At 45.2% G+C, this 23,076-nt stretch overlaps 1 protein-coding gene across 5 annotated transcripts in view; it reads left to right on the top strand.

Annotated features, from left to right (window-relative positions):
• The window catches only part of NEDD4L (neural precursor cell expressed, developmentally down-regulated 4-like, E3 ubiquitin protein ligase), a 372,463-nt gene that overhangs the window by 99,285 nt on the left and 250,102 nt on the right, over nt 1-23,076 (top strand). For all 5 annotated transcript variants that reach the window (XM_021073866.1, XM_021073873.1, XM_021073871.1 and 2 more), the window contains exon 2: nt 21,311-21,384. In XM_021073866.1, the coding sequence (XP_020929525.1) occupies nt 21,311-21,384 (74 nt within the window). The remainder of the gene's footprint in view (nt 1-21,310; nt 21,385-23,076) is intronic.

Below are 23,076 nucleotides of genomic sequence, written 5' to 3'. Positions count from 1 at the left end.
ACATACTCAATCTTTTTCAGATTCTTTCCCCATATAGGTTATCTAGAATACTGAGAAGAGTTCCCTGTGCTAGGCAGTAGGTCCCTGTTAATCATCCATACCCCATATATTTTGATGCTTTTCTGCATCGCAGTTTGTTGCAGGAGGCCAAGGAAGAGGTGCAGTAATTCAGAATTTAAGTTTTTGATGCATAGTAGGTTCTCAGTAAGGGTTGTTAATATGAAGGTCCAGAACCACTGTGAAAATCCAGAAATCACCGTAGTGTGGTCATTGACCAGATGGTTGTGAAAGAGAAGGCTGTGGACTGGTGTCTGAACTCACAGTTGTGTGTGTGTGTGTGTGTGTGTGTGTGTATAGAGGGGCAGCCTGCACTAGGCTGATTGGTATTTTAAGTAGTACTGAACACAGGGTCAGGTGTTAATAGCAATGGAGTTGACTGGGTTTGGCAATAATCTGTAGGATTAGCGAGCAAAGAAGAGGCTGTGTAGGAGGTGGAGTGGGGGATGGTGGCCTGGGGGGAGCCCTAGACTGGTGGTGACCAGGGTTGCCTGAGTGTTGATGGGCCAGCCCAGGAACAGAAGGAGATGCTGCAGTAGGTGGGGGAGGGTGTATTCAAATGTATTGTTGATGTATCTGTGATGGAGTTGAGTATCAAATCACCCGTACCATAGGAGAGAAGGAATCAGCGAGATTCAGTAAATATGGGACGACATCAAAAGAGTCTGTTGTGGCATAAAGTGCTTCTCTCTCTTCATGAAAATGATTTAATTTCTTATCATAGTAAATGCTCTTTACTCTTACTATGCTCTTTACGTGGTAAATGAGAAATTAAAAAAAAGAAAACTACTTGGGCAGGGTGGAGAATTATACTTAATGTGAAAGAGCCCCTGCTCTCGCCGCGCTGGAGATGACATTTGGTAATGTTTCGGTATCTGCTTTTTTCCCACAGAGTGATTCTTGATAAGAGTTACAGGGAAGCCTCAAGGCTTTGGAACAGAGGAAGGAGACCAATGCTGAGAATCTATTCAGTTCGGGGGGCAGATCCCAGTCACTCTTCCTAGCATTGCTGTATCAGAGGAGGGACTCAGGGCTGGGATGTGGGAGGAAGGGAATTGGGGTTGAAGTGGCAGGTCTGGGTCCCCAGCATTTAGAATTTTTTTTTTTTTTTTCTTTTTAGAGCCACACCAGCGGCATATGGAGGTTCCTAGGCTAGGGGTCCAATTAGAGCTACAGCTGCCGGCCTATGTCAGAGCCACAGGAACACCAAATCCGAGCCACGTCTGAGACCTACACCACAGCTCATGGCAACACCAGATCCTTAATCCACTGAGTAAGGCCAGGGATCGAACCCTCAACCTCATGGTTCCTAGTTGGATTCATGTTCACTGCGCCACAACAGGAACTCCTGCATTTCGAAATTTTGTTGGCGCTTCTCACACACTGCTCTCCAGGTTTTCCCTGGAAGAGGCGACTAAGCTGGTCCCTGCAAATGGGTATCTTTAAATCACGTTCAAATTACCTATTTTGCTGCAGAGTGCTTTCTTGTTTGTTTTAATATCATGCTCTTTCAGTTTTTACTAGGCTGCAAAATCACCTGGGAGCTTGTAAACACAGATTGCTAGACCCCACAGCACCACAGATTCTGGTACTGGAGGGCTAGGTGGGGCCTGAGAACGGGCATTTCCACCAAGTTTTGCTGGGTGATACTGGTGTTGTAGTCAGGGATCCATAACCTGAGAACCACTGTCCTGTCCATCAAGACTTTCAGAAAAATTGGTACTCCAAGAAGATGCTCCATGCCAGCCTTTGTGGCTTCTCAGTACATCTTCATGCAGAGAACCTTGTAGGCAATTGGCACTGGTCCACCGTGGAAAACCACAAATGCCAAGCCATGAACAACAGCCCCTTGAAGGGCCGTGGCTGATGCTCTTCCTGCATCCTCAGAGTTTGAGGGGATGGGAAATGAGCAGGTCAGGCCATGCAAAGGGTCTGGCTCCAAGGGCCCTTGAGTGGAAAGGTTATATCATGAGCTTTATCATCTTGCAGGTGAATGGTTGGTTCCTGACTTCCTGCAGTCTCTCATTTGATAATAATTAAAAAAAAGATTTAAATCCCCCCTCATAAACATAACAGACTCTCTCCATATGGACCTAAAGGACAGCAGGGGCCTCGTAAAAGATACAAAATGTGTCCCTGCAGGGGAGGAGGTCTCACTTGGAGGAGGGAGGAAGTTGACACGGGTATTTCCCAGGCTGCATGTTGATTCAAAGGAGAAACCAGTCAGTAAACTTTGTAAGATACTGTCAAAACCAAGCCCAAAGTGCTTGGTGTTAATTTCAAAATATAGAAAGAGATAGCATCGACTAGAAATTGATCAGTAAAACATAGCATTCAACAGAGAACTCTTAAAAATAAAGGATGACATGTGACGTCCTTTTTTAAAGACCCTACGTCCAAGAAAAATTCCCTCAAGTGAAAACACAAGGTAGCCCTCAACCTTGCCTGGCTCCATGGGAACGGAACAACGTTCAGCGCAGGGCGAGGCCTGCCTGTTTGTTTCCTGGACTGGTTAGAACCTTCTGTTACTCGTGGATAGAACTCTGTTTCACAGAGCGAGGGCTGTGGGTGAGGAAAAAGTTGGGGATTGTGTGCTGTGACCACAAGGCACCAAACTGGGTGACAGTCCCGTCTCTGACTTTGAATGCCCCTGAGTCCCAGCCACCACCTGGAACCAGTAAACTGCAAGCAGTTTGCCACGTGTTCAGAAGCTGCTGCCATGGAGTTCCCGTCGTGGCGCAGTGGTTAACGAACAAACCCGACTGGGAACCATGAGGTTGCGGGTTCGATCCCTGCCCTTGCTGAGTGGGTTAATGCTCCGGTGTTGCCGTGAGCTGTGGTGTAGGTCGAAGATGCGGCTCGGATCCCGTGTTGCTGTGGCTCTGGTGTAGGCCAGCTCTGATTAGACCCCTAGCTTGGGAACCTCCATATGCCGCGGGAGTGGCCCTAGAAATGGCAAAAAGACAAAAAAAAAAAAAAAAAGAAGAAGAAGCAGCTGCTGCCAGCATAACACCCCAATATTATTCACGATGTCCAGTTACCTATCAGGTATTTCTGAGGGCCTTCTGTGTTTCTAATGCTGTCCTGATAAGGGGAGAGGTGCGTGCGTATATTCGAAGGTAGGAAAAAAAATGAAAGCATTTTGAAGGGATTCCTTCCTTTTGGAATTTCCCTCCTCCTATGTTATAAAATCCATATTAGGACCATATGGAAGTAATCAAACTTCCTAAAATATTACTGTGAAAGGAATGAATATTTATTTTTATTTATTTTTTAATTTTTTGTGTTTTTTTTGCCTTCTTTTCTAGGGCCGCTTCCACAGCATATGGAGGTTCCCAGGCTAGGGGTCCAATTGGAGCTGTAGTCGCCGGTCTACACCACAGCCCCAGGGTCCGAGCCGCATCTGTGACCTACACCACAGCTCACAGCAAGGGCAGATCCTTAACCCACTGAGCAGGGCCAGGGATGGAACCCGAAACCTCATGGTTCCTAGGGGGATTCGTAAACCTCATGGTTCCTAGTGGGATTCCTTAATTGAGCCATGACAGGAACTCCAGGAATGAATATTTTAAAATGTATTTCACATGATCTTTCAGAGAACTAGCGCCCTCACACCATCTAGCCTCCTGCCACTGCCAGAAAAAAACATCCTGAGCATTCTTGTTTTCTTTTCCTCCAAAAGCGCTGTTTGTTAGAAGCAACACCCATTTGTAATTTCAATTGTAGCGTTGCGTCGCTATCCCTCTCTTTTGAAGCAGCACACACCCAAATAGTAGTTGAGATTATTCTGTCGTTTGAAAAAAAAGCTAGAAAACTTGACTTAGTTTAAAATTTAGAGAAAAAAAAAATCAAAGTTAGCACTGATTTGAAAAGTCTTAGGTATTTTTAAGAGGAAACTGAAAAAAATTAATCTAACCCAATTCTGATAAGCTCAGAAATACAATTTTTCAGAGTTGTTATGTCGCTATCTTGTTAATGAATTGCTAATGTGAGTTATGTCCTTGTAATAAAACAGCATTGTCAGATAATGAGGCTCAGCTGCAATGTGAAATCTGATAGCTCACGTTTGCACATTTTAAGGAAGGAAAGCTCTTAAAAGCAAGTGGTGCTGCCCAGCATGAGCTCAATACAGCTTGCATGCTTGTCTCCTTTTAGACGTGAAGCCAGTGACCCTGAAGGTTTTGTCTCAGGTGTCCTGATACCTGGTGGATAAATGCCAGGTGAGCATCATGCACTCACTGTGCGCTGCTGGCTTAAGCCACAGAAGGTGATGGAAGGGGAGTGAGGACTGAGGGATGGGTTCAGAGTAAGGGGCTGCTTTCTGGGCCTCTGGGCCTCTGACCGTGACAAGTCCTTTTATCCTTGTCCTTCCCTTGTGTTAACTCTTGGCACGACTCTAAGACCAGCCCATTGTAGGTGTTGCTGTTCTTCATAAACGGATTGTAAACACATCTAGAGCCAATTAGCCATCATAAATCCTTTATGGAATAGAACAACAACAAATAGACCCTCCCAAAAAATACTGTTTACAAAAATGTTCTTGGTTCATTTCTAGTGGTTAAGTCATTCAGGATGTTTTGAAACCGGCCATGGTTAAGGAGGCGTCCTGGTGTTTGAACAGTCTTCTGTGTTTTACTGTGAGTGGATGGGGTGGTGATTCTTGTGTTTTGTCTTAGGAAAGTTCTTATGAAGGTGGGGTGCGATCTTGCATAAATCCTGAATAAGTTCTTGGTCCCCGTGTTCCAGTATCTTAAAATCATGGTATCTTAGAGTTGAAAAAGGGACAGCAGGGGCCATCTGTTCCATTTTCTTCCTTCCTGGAGGTATTTCTGGCAGGTGGCCAACCTTTACTCTCACTGAGGGTGCTAACCGGCCAGCTCTGGCCTCCAGAGGCCACCTGCTCCGGGTTTTACCGGGGTTAATGGCAGGAAGTTCCTTCCATCAACTTCCGACAGCTCGCCTCCTTGGGTCAAGATTTGCCCTCTGTAGCTTTATAACAGAAGATGGCTTGGCTTTTGCCAACCCATCCCCTTCCTGCAGAAAGAATCTACCCTTAAAAAAAAAAGAAAAAGCTAAACATTCCTAAGTCTTTTGTTTATTAACTATACTGGCTACTTAAAACGAATTTGGGGAGTTTCCTTCGTGGCGCAGCGGAAACGAATCTGACTAGGAACCATGAGGTTGTGGGTTTGATACCTGGCCTCGCTTAGTGGGTCAAGGATCCGACATTGCCCTGAGCTGTGGTGTAGGTCCTAGACACAGCTCCGATCTGGTGTTGCTATGGCTGTTGCGTAGGCCTGCAGCTGTAGCTCCTATTAGACCCCTAGCCTGGGAACCTCCACATGCCATGGGTGCAGCTCTAAAAAGCAAAAAAAAAAAAAAAAGAATTTGGGGAGAGTTCCCATTGTGGTTCAGGGAGTAAGGGCACAATGTTATCTCCACAAGGATGAGGGTTCGATCCTTGGCCTTGCTCAGGGGGTTAAGGATCTGGCATTGCCACAAGTTACAGTGTAGGTTGCAGATGTGGCTTGGATCCACATGCCATGGCTATGGTGTAGGCTGGCAGCTGCGGCTCCCTTTTGACTCCTGGCCTACGAACTTCCATTTACCACAGGTGTGGCTGTTTCAAAAAAAAATTAAATCGTGGGAGATTGTTAATACATTTAAATGGCCTTAAAAGTGTAAAGAAAACTATGCAGGGAGTTCTCATTATGGCTTAGCGGTTAATGAACCCAACTAGTATCCATGAGGATGCGGGTTCAATCCCTACCTTGCTTGGTGGGTTAAGGATTTGGCGTTGCCATGAGTGTGGTGTAGGTGACAGATGCGGCTCTGATCTCAAGTGGCTGTGGCTGTGGCGTAGGCCAACGTCTACAGCTCTGATTGGACCCCTCGCCTGAGAACCTCCATATGCCATGGGTATGGCTCAAAAAAAAAAAAGACAAGAAAACCGTGTCATGAGATATACATGTATGTGTGTAAGCGTGTCGGTGTCTTTCTCATACCTTGGTCTCTAACCAACTAGTTTCTCGCCCCAGCGTCAGCCAGTGGTACCAGTTTTGGATGTCCTTACAGAGTTTACTTTATGCCATGCAGACACACACGTGTGTATACAAATACACACACCTCCTCCCACCTCCTTGGTACATAAAGGATGCGTGTTCTCCACCTCGCCTTTCCACGTGACAGTAGAGCGCACCCTCCTTTTTATGGTCGCTTAGTGTTCTATTATATAGATTTTGTCCTATTTACTTAAAGAAACAAAGCAAAATAACCACCTCCCTTGCAAGTCATGCCTCTTGGGTTTGCCCATAACACTGGCCCAGGGCACAGCATGACGATGTTCCCTCCTCTGGGCTTGGAATAATGTGCATGGTGTACTCTGTCACGGAGCTGAGTCATGTTGCTTGAGATAGAATACAACCCCAGGGATCCCACCTCCCCCCCTCTTCGGCCCCCTCCTAATTCCTCCATCCTGCATTCTGCATTGACTCAGGCAGCTAAGTACACACCACCAGCTCAGCCCTATAAAACTCCATCCTGTGCGATTTGGCTGCTCACCCATTCTGATGAAACCCTGCTGGATTCTGATTCAGTCCTCTGACATTTTATCTGGTTGTATATATCAGCTGCAAATTGGATTAGCCTGCCTTCAATAACCTCCTTCAAGTTTTCCTGGCTCACAGCGTGGCATGGGCTGGAGCTAATAATAGAGCCTGGTGCCATAACCCCTGGAGGCCCCCTGGAGTTCTCTGTCCATTCTGCTTTGGGTAGGAGTTAGCAGCCGGGCACAGCACAGCCCCAGCTCACTTCAGCATCCGCTCACCTTCATGTCATCATCTTGTCTAGAACAGTACTGCGTGTGTTGGCTGAAGGCTGGCCAGTGTCCACGTGCACCAGTAAGCAGTGCCCTGGTGCTTTTCACCGTATCGGAAAGGGGAATAAGTGTGCATGTCTTTTGTTCTCGCTGTTGACTGTCCTTTGCTAAATGACCATAACGTCTTTAGGGATTCACTCTAGAGCTTTGCTTTGGATGAATATCATTTATTCATCCCCCCTCCCTGGTGCATTGGTGTGCTCAGCGTTTTGCTAGAGTCTAGGAGAACAGTCCTAAGCAAGGGAGCAGTTGCCTTTTGCCTCTCTGGCCTTGAGCAGCTGCCCATGGACCCTTCTTCTTGTCACTTCTTGAGATCTGTCCAGCCTCTGTCCTCTGAGAGCCTTGTCTTTGGCCATGAGAGCTCATTTAAAAAGCCAGCGACCAAATAGGGTGGGAAGAGAAATGCAGGGTCCTGTGGGAGCTTACTGGAGGAGGACTTAATGAGTCTAGGAACCCTGACAAGACATTTTCAGAAAATGTGCTTACCTAAGCCACCACCTAAAGGACAAGTAGTCAGGAGATCTGAGCAAAAATAGCAAATTGGTGGTGCCGACGAAGGGAGGAACTGCCGTGAGCCCAGTCTGTACAATTTATATGGTAATTCACAACTTCTCTCAACCTTGGTACCTTTACCAGTCTCTGATGTCTGTCATTTCCCCGAGATGCCCTGCAGTGTCTCTCAGCCATCACGAGATATGATTTGGCGGAACCAGTCTGGAGAGCCTGGATGGACGGCTGTCATTCCTGTTCCTGTTTGGGGGCCTTGGTGCTCATGTTGGTTCTTCTTCCAACATAGACCAACTCTCCCATCCTTAGTGAGCGTTAGCACCAGGAGGCGGTGGTTGTAGCCCAGCAGTGGATAGCGATGTTAAAAGCTTGTCCTACCTACCCAGGGGTTAGAAATAGTTACCATCCAAGGATTCAGCTAGCTGCGAAGGAGGTCTTTTGGGAGCAAACGAAGAAATGGTGTGCATGTGTGTGGCTGGCAGTTTGGGAACATGCGCAGTCCCGGTGGTGGCAACGACTTGGCTGTCGTCTCCCAGAGGCAGGGTTGGAATTTGGTCACCATCTGTGGAGGGGAAGCTTTGTGTGTTGTGCCGTGAGGATAGCGGCTGGGAAGGTAAGGGGGGATGGGCTGTCAGGAGTGCAGGAAATGGAAGTCCGGAGACGGTTCTGTTGGGTGCTGCTCCCTGAAGGGCTGTCATGGAGTACAATACAGCAAGGCAGCAGCAAGGTCTCCCTGTTGCATAGATGAACAACGTGTGTTTGGGTGATCAAATGAAGCCCTCTGACTGGTGGTAATTTGAATCTTTTCATCCTGCCTACAGAGTCAGGATGCCAGCCCTGAGCCTTCAGATCCAGGCCACAGGCCGTTTTCTCTCTGTAAAATCAATACGTGGCATTGGAATGAGTTTCGTAGCAGTTTTGCTGTCATGTACCCTCTCCAAGTGGCTGGGCACCCTTGGCACTCTGGCTCATTGGGTCATGCTCCCCATCGTGCTTGGTGAGTGAGATTCAGATCTGGGACCACAGAAGTCACTTGGGGAGTATCTTCCTGGAGGGCCTGATAGTCCCTTTGAGTCCCTGTTTCCTGAAACCCAGATTTCTGGATAAACTACAGACTCCACCCAGAAACCCAGACCTCACTTTATTGTGAGAAGTCAGAGTTGTTTTTTGTTTGGTCTTGTGTTTTTTTTTTTTTTTTTTTTGCTTTCTGCTTTTTAGGGCCGTACCCATAGCATATGGAAGTTCTCAGGCTAGGGGTTGTATTGGAGCTTCAGCTGCCAGCCTGTGCCACAGCCGCAGCAACACCAGATCCGAGCAGCATTGCGACCTACACCACAGCTCACGGCAATGCCGCATCCTTAACCCACTGATCAAGGCCAGGGATTGAACCCGCATCCTCATGGATACTAGTTGGTTTTGTTTCTGCTGCGCCATGACAGGAACTCCCGAGAACTCAAGAGTTTTGATTGTCATGAAATACATAGAATTTTAGATTTTGAGCTCTGATTTTTTTTTTTCATTTTCAACAAAGTGCAATTGTTGTATACCATCATTTTTAGAACTAGGAGCGCAAGATAATTCTCGTCTTGGCAATCTTGCAGGAATTTAAAAATGTTTCCTGTCTCATGATAAGAGATTTGGAACAAAAGAACCACTGATTTTTTGAAGACCTTTAACCAACCATAGAGTTTTACAAACTCTTCTGGTAAAGAGAATTTTTAATTAGTGGGAGAGAGTGACTATGTCCTTTAACCTGGGACTCTTGCCAGCTCGTTCATTTCAGTGGTACCTTCCTCTCCTCTCTCATCCTTAAATGCCAAGAATCCATAGTAATTCAGTAATTCTCTCTGGTCACTGAATTACTGTGGATTCTTGGCCTTTAAGGATTTAACATTTCTAATTGAGAGCCACTCTAAAAACCTATCTGCAGATTGGCATTCTTGCTGAGGTGTACACTTGAGTCATATTAGATGTGAGGCCCTTGGAAATGCAAATGTCACTAAGCCGGTGGCTGACCTTGGCCGCCACTCACTGGTAACTCCTCACCCTACCACTAACCCCTAAGCCTACCTGTTCCCCCATCTCTTTTTTAGGGTGAAATGATGTCAAATAGTGTTATCTGAAAAGAATTGGAAATGACTAGCTGGAAATACCACTATTCTCCATTCGAAAGTCAGAAACAGAGACATCCAGTATTGTCACCAAAAGAAAGAACTGTAGCACTTGCACTGTTAAGGAATAAGACTATTTAGTTGTGGGAGAGGAAGGAAGGGTATGAGACAGACCTATGTGATTCAGCCATGTGGGATTGGCATTGGAAGCCACAGAAATTGTGTGGGTGCTCGCATGTGATTCCAGTGGAATTCATCTCCTGCGATAACCTTGCCTTCTCTGGAGCAAGTACATGTGGTTTCAGCTGGTCTGCCCGGATTCCGAAGCTTTCCTCCCATTGGCTTGTGGTCTGCTTCTCTGGCAGGTTATTCTTTGGCCTGTCTGGCCCCCTCTAGGTAGGATTCTAGGTGTCTGGGCTGTTATCAGTTACCTGTGTTTCAATTCCCTTTTGCTACCAGCCCTTCGTGCCTGTTTTCCACAGTGTCAGTAATTCTCTTATGGGACCAAGAACCCCTGTTGGAATTTTACCTCTTTCCTTGCCTGCTGAATACTTTTTCTGTGACTGTTTTGCAAGACTTAGCAACCTTGTTAGGATGCTGACTGGCCTCATCAGCTAAAACTCCCAGATCTTTATCACACTCTCGCCTCACAGTCACCATCTCTGCTTTTCCTCTATGTATATAATGATTTTTTCTTTAATGTCTACAGAGTTCCTGTCGTGGCTCAGTGGAAACAAATCTGACTAGTATCCAAAAGGACACAGGTTCGATCCCTGGTCTCACTCAGTGGGTAAAGGATCCATTTTTGCTATGAGCTGTACTGTAGGTTGCATATGCAGCTTAGATCTGGGGTGGCTGTGGCTCTGGCGTAGGCCAACAGCTACAGCTCTGATTTGACCCCTAGCCAGGGAACCTCCAGATGCCGTGGGTGCATCCCTAAAAAGACAAATAAAATAAAGTGTTTAAATGCAGGGAGTCTGTGCCATACCATATAGTATTTCCTTTATTAGTCTTCACAGCTATTAATTTATAGGCATGTGATTTGCATGCTGGTCTTTAATACTTCAGGAGAAATCTTGACCCTAGAAGCTATCTCATCTCCAGATAGCAGGGTTCCATTGTGTAGCTCTCCTGCAGTGTTCTAAGTTATGAGAGTAAGAATAGCAGTCCCTTCCCCCCTCTGCCCTTCCTTCTAACCATCCCTCTCAGGAGACATTATTCAAATCCTCCTGCATTCTTGTGTTAATGATGGTGCCCTTGGAGCACCACCGGCTAGTAGAGCTTTGTGATTATGGAAATGTTCTCTGTGTCACCCAGTAAGGTAGCCAGTGGGCATACCTGACTGTTGAGCACTTAAAAGGTAGCGAGTGTTACCAAGGAACTGCATGTTCATTGATTTTAACTAAATTTAAATGGCTTCTTGTAGCTAGTAGCCACCCCATTGGACAGTGGAATTTAGTTAAGAAAAAATAAGACTTAACCAGCAAGAAAAAAAGATGACAGGAAGTTCCCATTGTGGCACAGTGGAAACGAGTCCGACTAGTATTCATGAGATGCGGGTTCCATCCCTGGTCGGGGATCTGGTGTTGCTGGTGAGCCATGGTGTAGGTCACAGACATGGCTCAGATCCCGAGTTGCTGTGGCTGTGGCGTAGGCTGGCAGCTGCAGCTCCAATTCCACCCCTAGCCTGGGACCCTCCATATGCTGAGGGTGCAACCTTAAAAAAGCAAAAAAAAAAAAAAGATGACAGTGGTTTGTGACTTAAGTAGCTGCATAAGTGGTCAGTCTGAAGGGAGCCTTAGGAGGGCACCAGGCCTCCCCCTGGGAGTCCATTCCTGACCTCTGGACTCAATCCTGGTCTCTGACCTCTGATGGCCTCTTGGAGACCTCTGCCTGCACACTGGGAAGATAATCCCAAATTCTTGTATTTGCCTCAGCCCTGCTTTTGTTCCTTTATTTATTCTGTCATCTGATAGCATCCCCCCGCCCCAGCAACACCCCACAGGGAACCTTGAGTTGGTGCCATCTCCTTGCCTCCTAGAGTCAGTCCGTCACTGAACTGTGCTGCACCCCCAGCAATAGCTTTGGAACCAGGCCCGAAGCCTCCATCCAGGACAGCCATGCGCCCCTGCCAGACAGTGGAGCAGACTGTGTCATTATTGTCCCTGTCCTCCCTCTGGACCTGCCTCCCTTCATTCTGTCCTCTGCTCCTCACCTGGCAAGCCTGTCCCTCGCCTCCTAACCATGTTTGCCTCGCATGGCACAGAGGATGACGCCAGGCCAGGGTGGCCCTCCCCTCCCCCATCGCCCCTCTCTCTGAACTTCTCTCCATTTGGAGGGGCTCTCACCCTCCCTTCTCTGTCTGAAAGGATGTTTCTCCCCTTTCCTCCTCCTCATTCATCCAGGGACTTTCCTCAGCTACCTATCACATGATTCTCATTTCTTCCTCCTCGAAGTTCCTGCAGGATGCCATCCATTGCTGTTATTGCACTTGCCATGTCATCTTGTAATTACCTGGGTGTCTGTTGTCTTCCTGATACATAGAAAGTGAATTTCTGTAGGCATGACCTCTGTCTCATGGATTCCTTAGTCCTTGCACTGTTCCCACACAGTTAGTTTGGTTGAATAACCACATGGACCTGAGCGTGCATAGGTGTTGAATGGGCAGATACAGAAAGGAGGGCAACTGGGTCCCCATGAAGAGCACAGGTAGCCTGGAGAGAAAGTAGGTTGTGGTGAGCCGCCAGGAGTTTTAATTTGGCCCATTTGTCCATGGGGAGCTCCCACTGGAAGAAGATTGGACTAGTGAGGTGGCAGGTAAGTTAGGACAAAGAGAAGCTGCCACATATCAGCACAGAGCAGGGCACTTAACAGGTGCTTGATAGCTTTTGGAAGAAGGAAAAACGGGGGCTGTACGTTAGTTGGTTGATGGACCATTCTGCTCATAATGATAACTCAAATTGAGGCTGTGGGATGGAGAAAAAGAGGTGAATTTAAAAGAGTTGTTCTTGGAGTTCCCGTCGTGGCGCAGTGGTTAACGAATCCGACTAGGAACCATGAGGTTGTGGGTTCGGTCCCTGCCCTTGCTCAGTGGGTTAACGATCCGGCGTTGCCGTGAGCTGTGGTGTAGGTTGCAGACGCGACTCGGATCCCACGTTGCTGTGGCTCTGGCGTAGGCCGGTGGCTACAGCTCCGATTCAACCCCTAGCCTGGGAACCTCCATATGCCGCGGGAGCGGCCCAAGAAATAGCAACAACAACAAAAAGACAAAGAAACAAAATAAAATAAAAGAGTTGTTCTTAAAGGCAAAAGTAAGTTTCACAACTACTCTCTAATGTTATCACCATTCTTTCCGGGTTTTTTTTTTTTTTTAATGATCACGGACCTGAAAATTTCTGGAATTGTCTTAATTTCAAATATTGACTATACTAACAGGGCATGGGGGTTCCATACTTGTTAAAAATAATATAGCAAATGCACTTATATTGAGCAAGTCAACCAAATTCTGTTAATTCTGCCTTCAAAATGCCACTAATTTTATATGATGGGAAATACAGGCAGTAGTCTTTATTTCTCAGTGGTGTTTTTTCCCTTCTATTGAAACATTGTCCTAATGCATAGGAAAAAAAAAAATCTCCATTTAGCAAAGAGATAAATTAGACTACTATTGTTGCATGGGACTCCCTATGTGCATTAGTTCTCTGTTGCTGTGTAACAGATTACCTCCAAACTTAGCAGCTTAAAACAACAACATTTATTATCTCACAGTTTCTATGCATCAAGAAATCAAAAATGGGAGTTCCCATCGTGGTGCAGTGGTTAATGAATCTGACTAGGAACCGTGAGGTTGCGGGTTCGATCCCTGGCCTTGCTCAGTGGGTTAACGATCCGGCGTTTCTGTGAGCTGTGGTGTAGGTTGCAGACTCGGCTTGGATCCCGCATTGCTGTGGCTCTGGCGTAGGCCGGTGGCTACAGCTCTGATTAGACCCCTAGCCTGGGAACCTCCATATGCTGTGGAAGCAGCCCTAGAAAAGGCAAAAAGACCAAAAAAAAAAAGAAAAAAGAAATAAAAAATGGCATAGCTGGGTGACTCTGACTCACATCTTATTGGCCTGTAGCAGGCAAAGATCTGTCAGGAGGTTGGAGCAAGATGGCAGCCAGGGATGCTGTTATCAGAGGGTTTGACTAGGGCTGGAGTACCCACATCCAAGACGACTCACTCACATGGCTCTTGGCAGGAGGTCTTGGTTCCTTACTGCGTGGACTTCTTTCATATGGCTGCTTGAGTGTCCCGAGTGAGCCACCTGAGCGAGCACAAGAGAGCCACAAAGCTTTGCTTTTTATGACCCAGTCTTCAAAGTTACACATGATCACCTCCTCTATAGTCTATAGAAAGAAGTCACTAAGGCCAACCCCCAGCAAGGGAGAGAAGTTAAGACCAGCCTCTTGAAGAAAGAAATTTTAGGAAGTTGTGGATTTATGGATTGATGGATGGATTGATTGTCTTTTTAGGCCACACCTGTGGCATATGGAGGTTCCCAGGCTAGGGGTCAAATTGGAGCTGTAGCCGATGCCAGCAATACCATCAATACCAGGCCCATTCAACACAATTTCTGAAAGTCATCTTGAACAGTAAAACGATTCTGCTCTGGAGGGCTGTCCTTTTGTCTCTTCCCATTTGTTAACTTTTCCATTGGGCACAAGAATGGCCATAATCTAGTAGAGGTGATGAAATTTAGGTTGTGCAGAATCTTGTGTTTCTGCAGGTTTATCTGAAACTGATAGTCTTGGGACTTGCAGTTGTTTTGACTCTTGCGTGTGGGGCTGACAGTGGTGAGCAGCTACCGTGGATGGTCTTCTTGGTTGGAGCTGTTTGCTGTCATTGGTATTATCTGAGCTTGAGCTCAGACATGCAGTCTGGGCATTGGGCTGCACTCATCTTCCATCCTGTTTCTTTGTTCTCACCCCACATATCCTCTGTTCCACTCCTGTGTTATGGGCCTGTTACAGGTATGTGCATATCTCACCTCCACAGTTGATGAGGAGGCCCCCAGGGGCAGAGCAGAATTCATCTTGTTCAGTGTTGTGCTCCTCCTTTCTGCTGGCAAAATGCCTGCAACATAAATCACTCAACACATTTTTTTTTTTTTTTGAGTGTATAATTAGGTCAAGATGGGTAACGGAGAGAAAGAGACATAAAACTAGCAGTGTAGGGTCGGGCAACCCCTCAAGAGATTAAAAAGGGGAAAAGGTTTAGGGGGCAGGATTTTGGGTAGAAAAGGCAGGAGGAAGGTAAAGCGTACAGGATATAACAAGAGTTGGCGATGATAAGAATGTGGGGGTGAGGTCGGGAGAAGAAGGGATAGTGTAGGAAATTTCTTAAAGTATGGAACAGGACCTCATCTCCTAGTTGGGGTGGAAGCCTGGGAGGAATGGGGAGACTAGTGATATTTCCTGGGTAGCAGGCACAACGTGGACGCTTCCCATATGTTGGTTTGTTTATTTATTGGCCACACGCACAGCATGTGGAAATTCCCTGGCCAGGAACTGAATCCAAGCTGTAGCTGTGACCTAAGCCATGGCTGCAGCAACACCAGATCCATAACTCACTGCATAGGGCTGGGGCTCAAACCTGAGCTGCTGCAGAGACAGCATCCTTAACCTGTTGTGCCACAGCGGGAACTCCTTGGTTTATTCTGTTTAAAGCAACTGAAGTTGGTTGACATGTGTATAACTTCGATATTTAAGTAGTACTGAAAATATCAATTCTTTTAATCTAGGGAGCATTTACTGCAAGTATTATGGGTAATAACTAGAACATATACTGTAAAATATGGAAAGTAAAGACATAAATTGATTTAGGGGAAGAAAAATCAGGAAGTGCACGTCTCTGGAGTTCTGGTCATGGCTCGGCGGTTAACAAACCCGACTAGTATCCATGAGGATGCGGGTTTGATCCCTGGCCTTACTCGCGGCCCTAAAAAGACAAAAAAAAAAAAAGGGGGGGGCAGATCTCTGGCTTAGGGCTTCCTTGTCAAATGTTCAGCTGGTGTGTGTGCTACCTGGGGTCATAATGGATCCCTGTGGAATAAGAACACCATATCCCACTCCAGATATCACCTTTTAAGGGGCTGGGATGAAGTCAGCTGGCATTGTTAAGAATAGGGAGTAAAATATAAAAAGTTACCTTCTCAAGGCAGATTCATAGGAGAAAAGGTAAATTCTAGTGTCTTGTGTTGAGTTGGACTTGAGATTTATTTTACCAAAGGAACAATTTCAATAGATTATATATTTAATGAGTTTTGTGGTGGGCACAGGACTCTGATAAACACTTAGGCACAGTTTATGAAGCAGACTTCTGAGTTGCAAATAGCTGACTTATAAAATAAGCCTTCAAAATACCACCTGTTTCTCAGTTGGGACTTTGTGTCATTCATTTATGGTTTGAGCACCATATCCTGTTTAATGTCTTGATGAGGAACTAGGAAATTAAGTGAAAAAAAAAAAAAAAACCAAAAAAACACATCATGTGCAGAGAATGGTCCCTGTTGACACAAAAACCATGCAGGACAGTTGATTCTTAGTAACAGGAAGAGCCACTGAAAGTCCTGGGAATGTCCATGGTTATGTGGCCTCGCCTCTTCTGTTCCTGCTTTCCTTGCCTCTTCTAGTCCATCTCCAAATAATATTTTCATTGTCGTAAGCTGCCTTAGGTAAATACTCAATTCTACGGAGTCATAATCAGGGACCAAAATGTCATGCATAGATTTTATGAAAGTAATAAAATGCTTCAGAAAGTACAGTTGCTCAGTGTGGGGTCCATTGCATCTGATGAATGAGTCACATACCTGGTCATGTGTTTCCCTACAGAGTGACGATGGCTGCTTATCTGTGTGCAACCTTGTTATTGGGAGGAAATAAAGATAAGACATTTTGGCTGTATGTCTGAAACCCATTTGTAAATACTGTTTTTATAGGGTAACGTTCTCTTTCCTGCTCTCCTGTCCCTAAACTTAAGTGAGAAGTGAAATTTCCTGCAGCAGTGGCTTGTAAATAGTAAGTGCCCAATAAAGGCTCTACATTTTATCTCCCAGCTGTTGCCTCCATATTACATAAGAAAACCCTTTTGATGCTCTCCAAATGGACAGCTCTGTTACCTTTATGAGTTGCCTTAATTATAACGTGTAGCTGTGTTTTCTTATGGCAAAAGAAGTTTTATTTATTTTAGAAATACGGAAGCCTGGACTCTTAGTCTGATTTTTCTTCCCCCACCCCCTTATATATTTTCTAAGTTTCTACAAAAATTTAATTTCCAAGCAAAAATGTTTAATGTTGCAAAAGGAAAAAATGCAAATAAGCAAAAAGAGGTTATCTATTATTCAGAAGTAATCACTATTAATATCACCCTTTCTAGGGCTTTTCCTGTGCGTATATGTAATTGCTATTAATTTTAAAATGAGGCTGTATTGTATGTGAGGGCAGGTTAACTGCTAAAGCAACCTTCAGTTTTCAGTGGGAATACACTGAAATACAAGTCTGTTTTCCCCTCACTGTGGCAGGATCAGTAAGTCATGGTGGAAGGGGCAAGGTGAGGGTGGGGATGATCTGTTCTATTCCCTTCCTTTCATGGAGTTTCCCCCTTCTTGACTTTCAGTATTTTCTCCAAGGAGCAGGGGAACTGGGAAGAGAATGGAGGTAGGTGAATGGGAGGGTCTTATGGGCCTTGTCTGGAAAACGTGTCCATCATTTCTGTCCACATCTCATTGTCCAGAACTTATTCACATGACGGCACCTAACCAAAAGGTAGACTGGGAAATGTATCATAGTTGTGGGTCCAAGTGGAAAAGGGAAACAACCTGTTGTACAATGTACTGGTCTCTAACTCAGTTGTATAAGTGGCTTGAAACCTAAAACAAAACAAAACAAAATAGTTTATTCAGACGTGTTTTTGTGTATACAGTCTGGGCAGCTTTCCATCTCTACCTTATGGGAAGCCCCACCATCTCTTCCAGATCTCCTTGTACTTAATTGATCTTCCTGCTTCTGTTCTCATTCCCCTGTAGTTGTTGCTCCCAACAACTGAAGAAGTCTTTAAAACTCAAGTTAAATGTCACCCTCCTGCTTAAAACTTTCCAGTGATGGCTGCAGTGATGGCCACCCTCTACTGAGGCTGGCCCCTCGGCTCTCTGAACCCACTTGCTTCTCCGTAGGTGGCAGGACTTGCCAGCATCCCCGCACCCCATCCTCCTCCGCCTCCTTCAATTCCAGCTCAGATGTCATCTCTGCAACCACCAGTCATAAATATCCTCCCCTTTTCCTCTGCTTAATTGTTTTACTTAACTGTCATATTCTCATCAAAGTATTTACCACCATCAGCAATAATCTGGCATGTTTGTATATGCTTCTGATCCATCTTTCTGCTTTCTAGATTGTGGAATCCTTGAGGTGAGGGGGACTCCATCTTGCTCCCATCTGTACCCTCAGATAATGTGTCTGGCACACGGTGGCTACTTAGTACACAATAAGTAGGATGAGACTTTTAAAATGACAGTATTATAGCCCATTGCATGGAATTGGCATGAATATTTAACTGTCTACTTTTGTGGCTTTTACATTTTTTTAATTAAAATACGTTTTGGTGATTCCTTTTAGCTATTTGGGGGGGATTTTTGTGCATGTAACTGTGCTTATTTTCTTAGGATTGATTCTTAGGTGAGAGTTGGTTTACAGAAAGGGTGTGTGTATGAAATGTTAAGGTGTTTAGACTCCTGATTTGTTTCCCTGTGTAGTTGAGAGGTCTGATGCAACACAGTCTCAACAACCCGAGAAGGTAGGCTGGGCGGGAGGGTTTTGTCTGTCTTCATTGCTATATCCCTAGATCTTAGAACAGATGTTCATGCTTACTAAATGAATAAATAAATTGTAAAATTCTATATCCCTTCATTTTAATTTGTTTTGATTCATTTATTCATATAAATGTTCCCTAAATTTTAAAATGTATGCTTTTGCAGAGTAGGTCCACCCCATGTTAGAACACTCATCCAAAATTAATGTAAACCTAAGGGAACCATGTGTGAGCTAGGCTTAGGCTATTCCCTGGAAACCAGACAAAGTTCCATTGAGCCCCCTATGGAGTTGGTGGAAAGTCTAAGACTTTGCTCAGAATTTCTAAGAATTCCAAGGGCTGCGAGCCAGAGTAATGATTTCTAGCTGGAATTCTTGTCCTCTCCTCTGTGACTAGTGACTGCTTGTATCTTGGTTTCCATCATACCATCTCGTCTTTATTGCCCCCCAGTCAGTCACAAGTGCAAGGCTAGCTGTCTTGCTTGGAGTTAACTTTAAAATTTAAGTTAAATGTCATTGGGAGATGTTACTGCTCTGCAGGTCTTCCTCCTCAAAGGTCCTTTCACCCTCCTGCTGTGGGATTGAACATCTCCTCAGCAGGTACCAAGGATTGGCCTGGTGATGCAGTGCTTTCCTTTAACAGCATCTCTTCCCCCCATCCCCTCCCCTGTCCCCTGCCCAGGGGCATTTGGGAGAATTGCTGATTTGTGGTATTTGTCGTTGGTGAGAGGGGTAGAAGGTTGGGATGGGGGAGGCAGGGAGACAAAGATACAATAAATATGTTCTTCTCCAGCAGGTCCTTGTCCTCATTTCTTCTGAATGATTTCTTGGTCCCTCAAGTAAAGTTTTAACCCCTTCTCCTGGCAGTTGAGGATTTCATCATAACCCAATTTGTATGCCATGGGCACTAGTGGCTCATAAACTCTTCCCAGGTGTACTGCCAAATTTGTTGCCAAATTTTGATCCACGTGTACAAAATACTTACGTGGCATTCCTTGAGATGAGTAGGCCACGGGTCACAGCTTGCTGTGACAACAGAAAAGAGCCTTAGTCTAGATAATATCCATGCCAAGAAAGAATCCTTGATGACTGGTGAGGTGAGTTGTAAGAGGAAGGTGAGGGCTGTCAGCACCTGCTTAAAGGACCAAGGGAACAGCATGTAACCCTGGGAGCTTTGGTAAACCCTGTAGTAGGGTCCTATTTTAGTTGTCTCTGATTTGTCTTAATCCTTTCATGAAAGCTGCCAAATGCATTAAGTCCTGCCAAACTTAAAGGCAGGCCTCATTTGAGGGGGAATTATAAACACAAACATGTTCATGTCCCTTGCTGTGTTTGTATGTAGACAGCTTTGTGTTAGGGATAGTTGTAAAGATGGAAAGTAAATATTGTCAAACGTAGGTTCTAATTGCATGTATTTATCCTTGATCTGGGCGGCTAATTGACAAGGCTCCAGCACCCTTTTCTCTTCTTGTTTTATTTCGCTTACCCTTTATCTCTTTTGACATGACATAATCTCCAGATCACATGGTTTTTTTTGCTCACCTATGTCTTGGGTAGATGGATTTCATACACTTTTCTCTTACCCCTTAGCGCTTGGGTGCCCAAGGGCTCCATCCTTTGCCAGTTTTTTCTTCTCACGTTTTGGGTAACTTCTCACAGATCTTGAGCTCTAATTACTAACTATCAACTCTCCACTGATAATATCCAAGTCCCCAGCCTAGATACCTCTCCCATTTATCTATTTAGTCATCTCTATTTTTTCTACCTGGTTGTTTCATAGGCTACCTTGAATTCAGCTTAATCCTCTATTTCAATTTATATTGACTTAGTGACCCGGGAGTTCCCGTCGTGGTGAAGTGGTTAACGAACAAATCCGACTAGGAACCATGAGGTTTCAGGTTCGATCCCTGGCCTCACTCAGTGGGTTAAGGATCCAGCGTTGCCATGAGCTGTGGTGTAGGTCACAGATGCAGCTCGGATCTGGCGTGGCTGTGGCTCTGGCATAGACCAGTGGCTATAGCTCTGATTTGACCCCTAGCCTGGGAACCTCCATATGCCACGGAAGCGGCCCTAGAAAAGGCAAAAAAGAAAAAAAAAGACTTAGTGACCCAAACTGGAAACCCTGGAGTCTGGACTTATACTCCCCCTCCCCCTATCCATCTATCCTGAATGGCTTAAGACCTCTCCTGGCACGGCGCCATCACAGAGTCCCGCACTATTGGTCTGCTCCTCACTCTCAGTAGACCAACAGCATATTCATGTTTATATTTCAAGTCCAAGCCCAATGCCCACTGCACAGCGGCTGCTTAGAAAATACTGGAATGAATGAATAAGCAGGTGGATGAATGAATGAATGGTTCTGAGATAGTCGATTTCCATTTAGGCTAATGCCTTTTATTTCTTTTTACTGAAACTGAGGCATTCTTTTTTGCTTGCCAGCCAACATTTTGAAACTGTAATTTTAAGGAAATTGTTGAGCACATGAAATTCTTTTTTCAGGCCACACACGAATATATTAACCTCGAAGGAGGAATTATTTATTAAATGCCCCAGGGCAACAAGAGACCATACATTTATCTAGGTGGTTTTGTGTGTGTAGTGGTGTTCCTGGTACAGCTAGGAAATATTTCCTATCAGTGACAGAAATAATTGATCCGCATGACCTAGTTTGAATGAAACTTGTGCTTCATTAATGTGGATACTCTAAATTTCTAGGGTTGTAGGATTTCATAGCTGGAATGTGGCTTTTTGAACTTCAGTATAAGGAAGAATGGCCTATGCTTGAATTGCTCTGTTCCTTATTCCAGTACTAGACCAAAGAGAAATCATTGACTTTTTGCATACTGGGTAAGAGAATGATGATAAAGGTCCATTTTTTTTTTTTTTCTAAACTATTTTTTCCTCTCTCCAACAGGGAGAGTCCCGTATTCTCAGAGTGAAGGTTGTCTCGGGAATTGATCTCGCCAAAAAGGACATCTTCGGAGCCAGGTATGTTTGTTTGCCTTGTTATTGTGTAGGCTTCTGAAGAGTTCAAACGAGCACTTTTCAAAATCAGGCCTGCGTTGGAGTCACCTGGAGGGGGGCGTCTTAAAGCAGAGGTTGTTGGGCTTACCTCCCAAATACCTGATTAAGGAAGTGATGCTGATGCTGCTGGTTTAGGGACCACATTCTTACAGGGCTGTAGACCTTGTGTCACAGCAGCAGTCAGCAGGCTTGGCCTTCATAGGGGTTGATTTCATGAGGAAATTTGATTCAGATGTTTTCTGTTTTCCTGCAGTAGAAAAATAACTTGCGAATATGTTTGTGCTCATTTTAATATATTCCTTAAAAAAAAAAACCCTAAATTAGGGAAACAAAGTATGTTTTGTTTCTGGGGAGAATTGGATGTCTTTTTGGTGTATTATAATATAATCTGAACTAAGAGATGTGGTGGTTTCTGTGGCATTTGTGAAAGCATTCACAGCCTGACCTTTCTGGGTGTTTCAGCTGTTTTGAGTGCTGCAGTCGGTGTTTCTGTATCTCCCAGGCAGCCCTATTGGTTCTCTACACAGTACTGCCTTCAGTTATTGGACTGGTAGAAGAATGAGGGTGAGAGCTCCTTGGAACTGGGATTTGAACTAGATTTCAGAGAAGAAAGCCCTTTTGAACTTGTGACCTGGAGGAGAGCTGAGAGATAAATAATGTAGTCCAACTTCCCTGTGTTTTTTTGTTTGTTTGTTTTTAATGGCTGCACTCACGGCACATGGAGGTTCCCAGGCTAGGGGTCGTGTTGGAGCTGCAGCCTCCAGCCTATACCACAGCCACAGCAACGAGGGATCTGAGCCCCTTCTGTGACCTACACCGCAGCTCATGGCAATGCTGGATCCCTGACCCACTGAGCGGGGCCAGGGATCGAACCCACATCCTCATGGATACTAATTGGGTTCGTTTCTACTGAGCCACAATGGGAACTCCCCAACTTCCCTGTTTTACGGAAATAGGTAAGGTTGCTACTTAAATCCAGAAAGGTTACTGGTTGCCCAGTTACATATGCCAGTGGTGCTGGAACAGACCCTTGGGCCCTGCTCAGCGCCCTTGTCCTGTTGGGTACCCTGTGGGGTTGAACCATGAGGGCCGTGCTGGCTGCTGGTGTCACCTCATTAGAACACTAGGTAATCCTGGGAGTCCTCTGGACCGTTGCCTGTAGTGATGCTCTGGTTTCAGGGCCTCAGCCTGATACTGGAGACCCTTAGTGATGAGGCCTCATTCTGTCCAACTAACCTCGTCCTCCCCACACCCTGCAGAAGCCCTTTTCTGCAGTTGGTAGGCAGACCTCTTTTCTATTCTGTCCTGTTATACCCCTCCCATTTTTAGTTTTATCTGATATATCAAAGAAATCAGTAAGTTACTGAAACAGCACCTGGCGAAGTGACCAAAAGTAAATCCAGGCACACCTCATGTTACTGTACTTCCCAGATTCTATTTTTTGTTTTTTTTTTTTTTAAGAAATAGAAGGTTTGTGGCACCTTGTGCTCTCAGATGATGGTTGACATTTTTTTAGCAAGAAAGTATTTTTAAGTTCAGGTATTTACCCCTTTTTAGACACAATGCTATTGCACATCTAATAGGCTACACTATAGTGTAAACATTACTTGTATATACACTGGGACCCCAAAATTCGTGTGACTTGTTTTATGGTGA

The sequence above is a fragment of the Sus scrofa genome, chromosome 1 (assembly GCF_000003025.6).
Source record: "Sus scrofa isolate TJ Tabasco breed Duroc chromosome 1, Sscrofa11.1, whole genome shotgun sequence".
NCBI classification, from domain to species: Eukaryota; Metazoa; Chordata; class Mammalia; order Artiodactyla; family Suidae; genus Sus; species Sus scrofa.
Note: the sequence above shows the minus strand (reverse complement) of the source record. Positions and strands in the feature narration are given on the sequence as shown.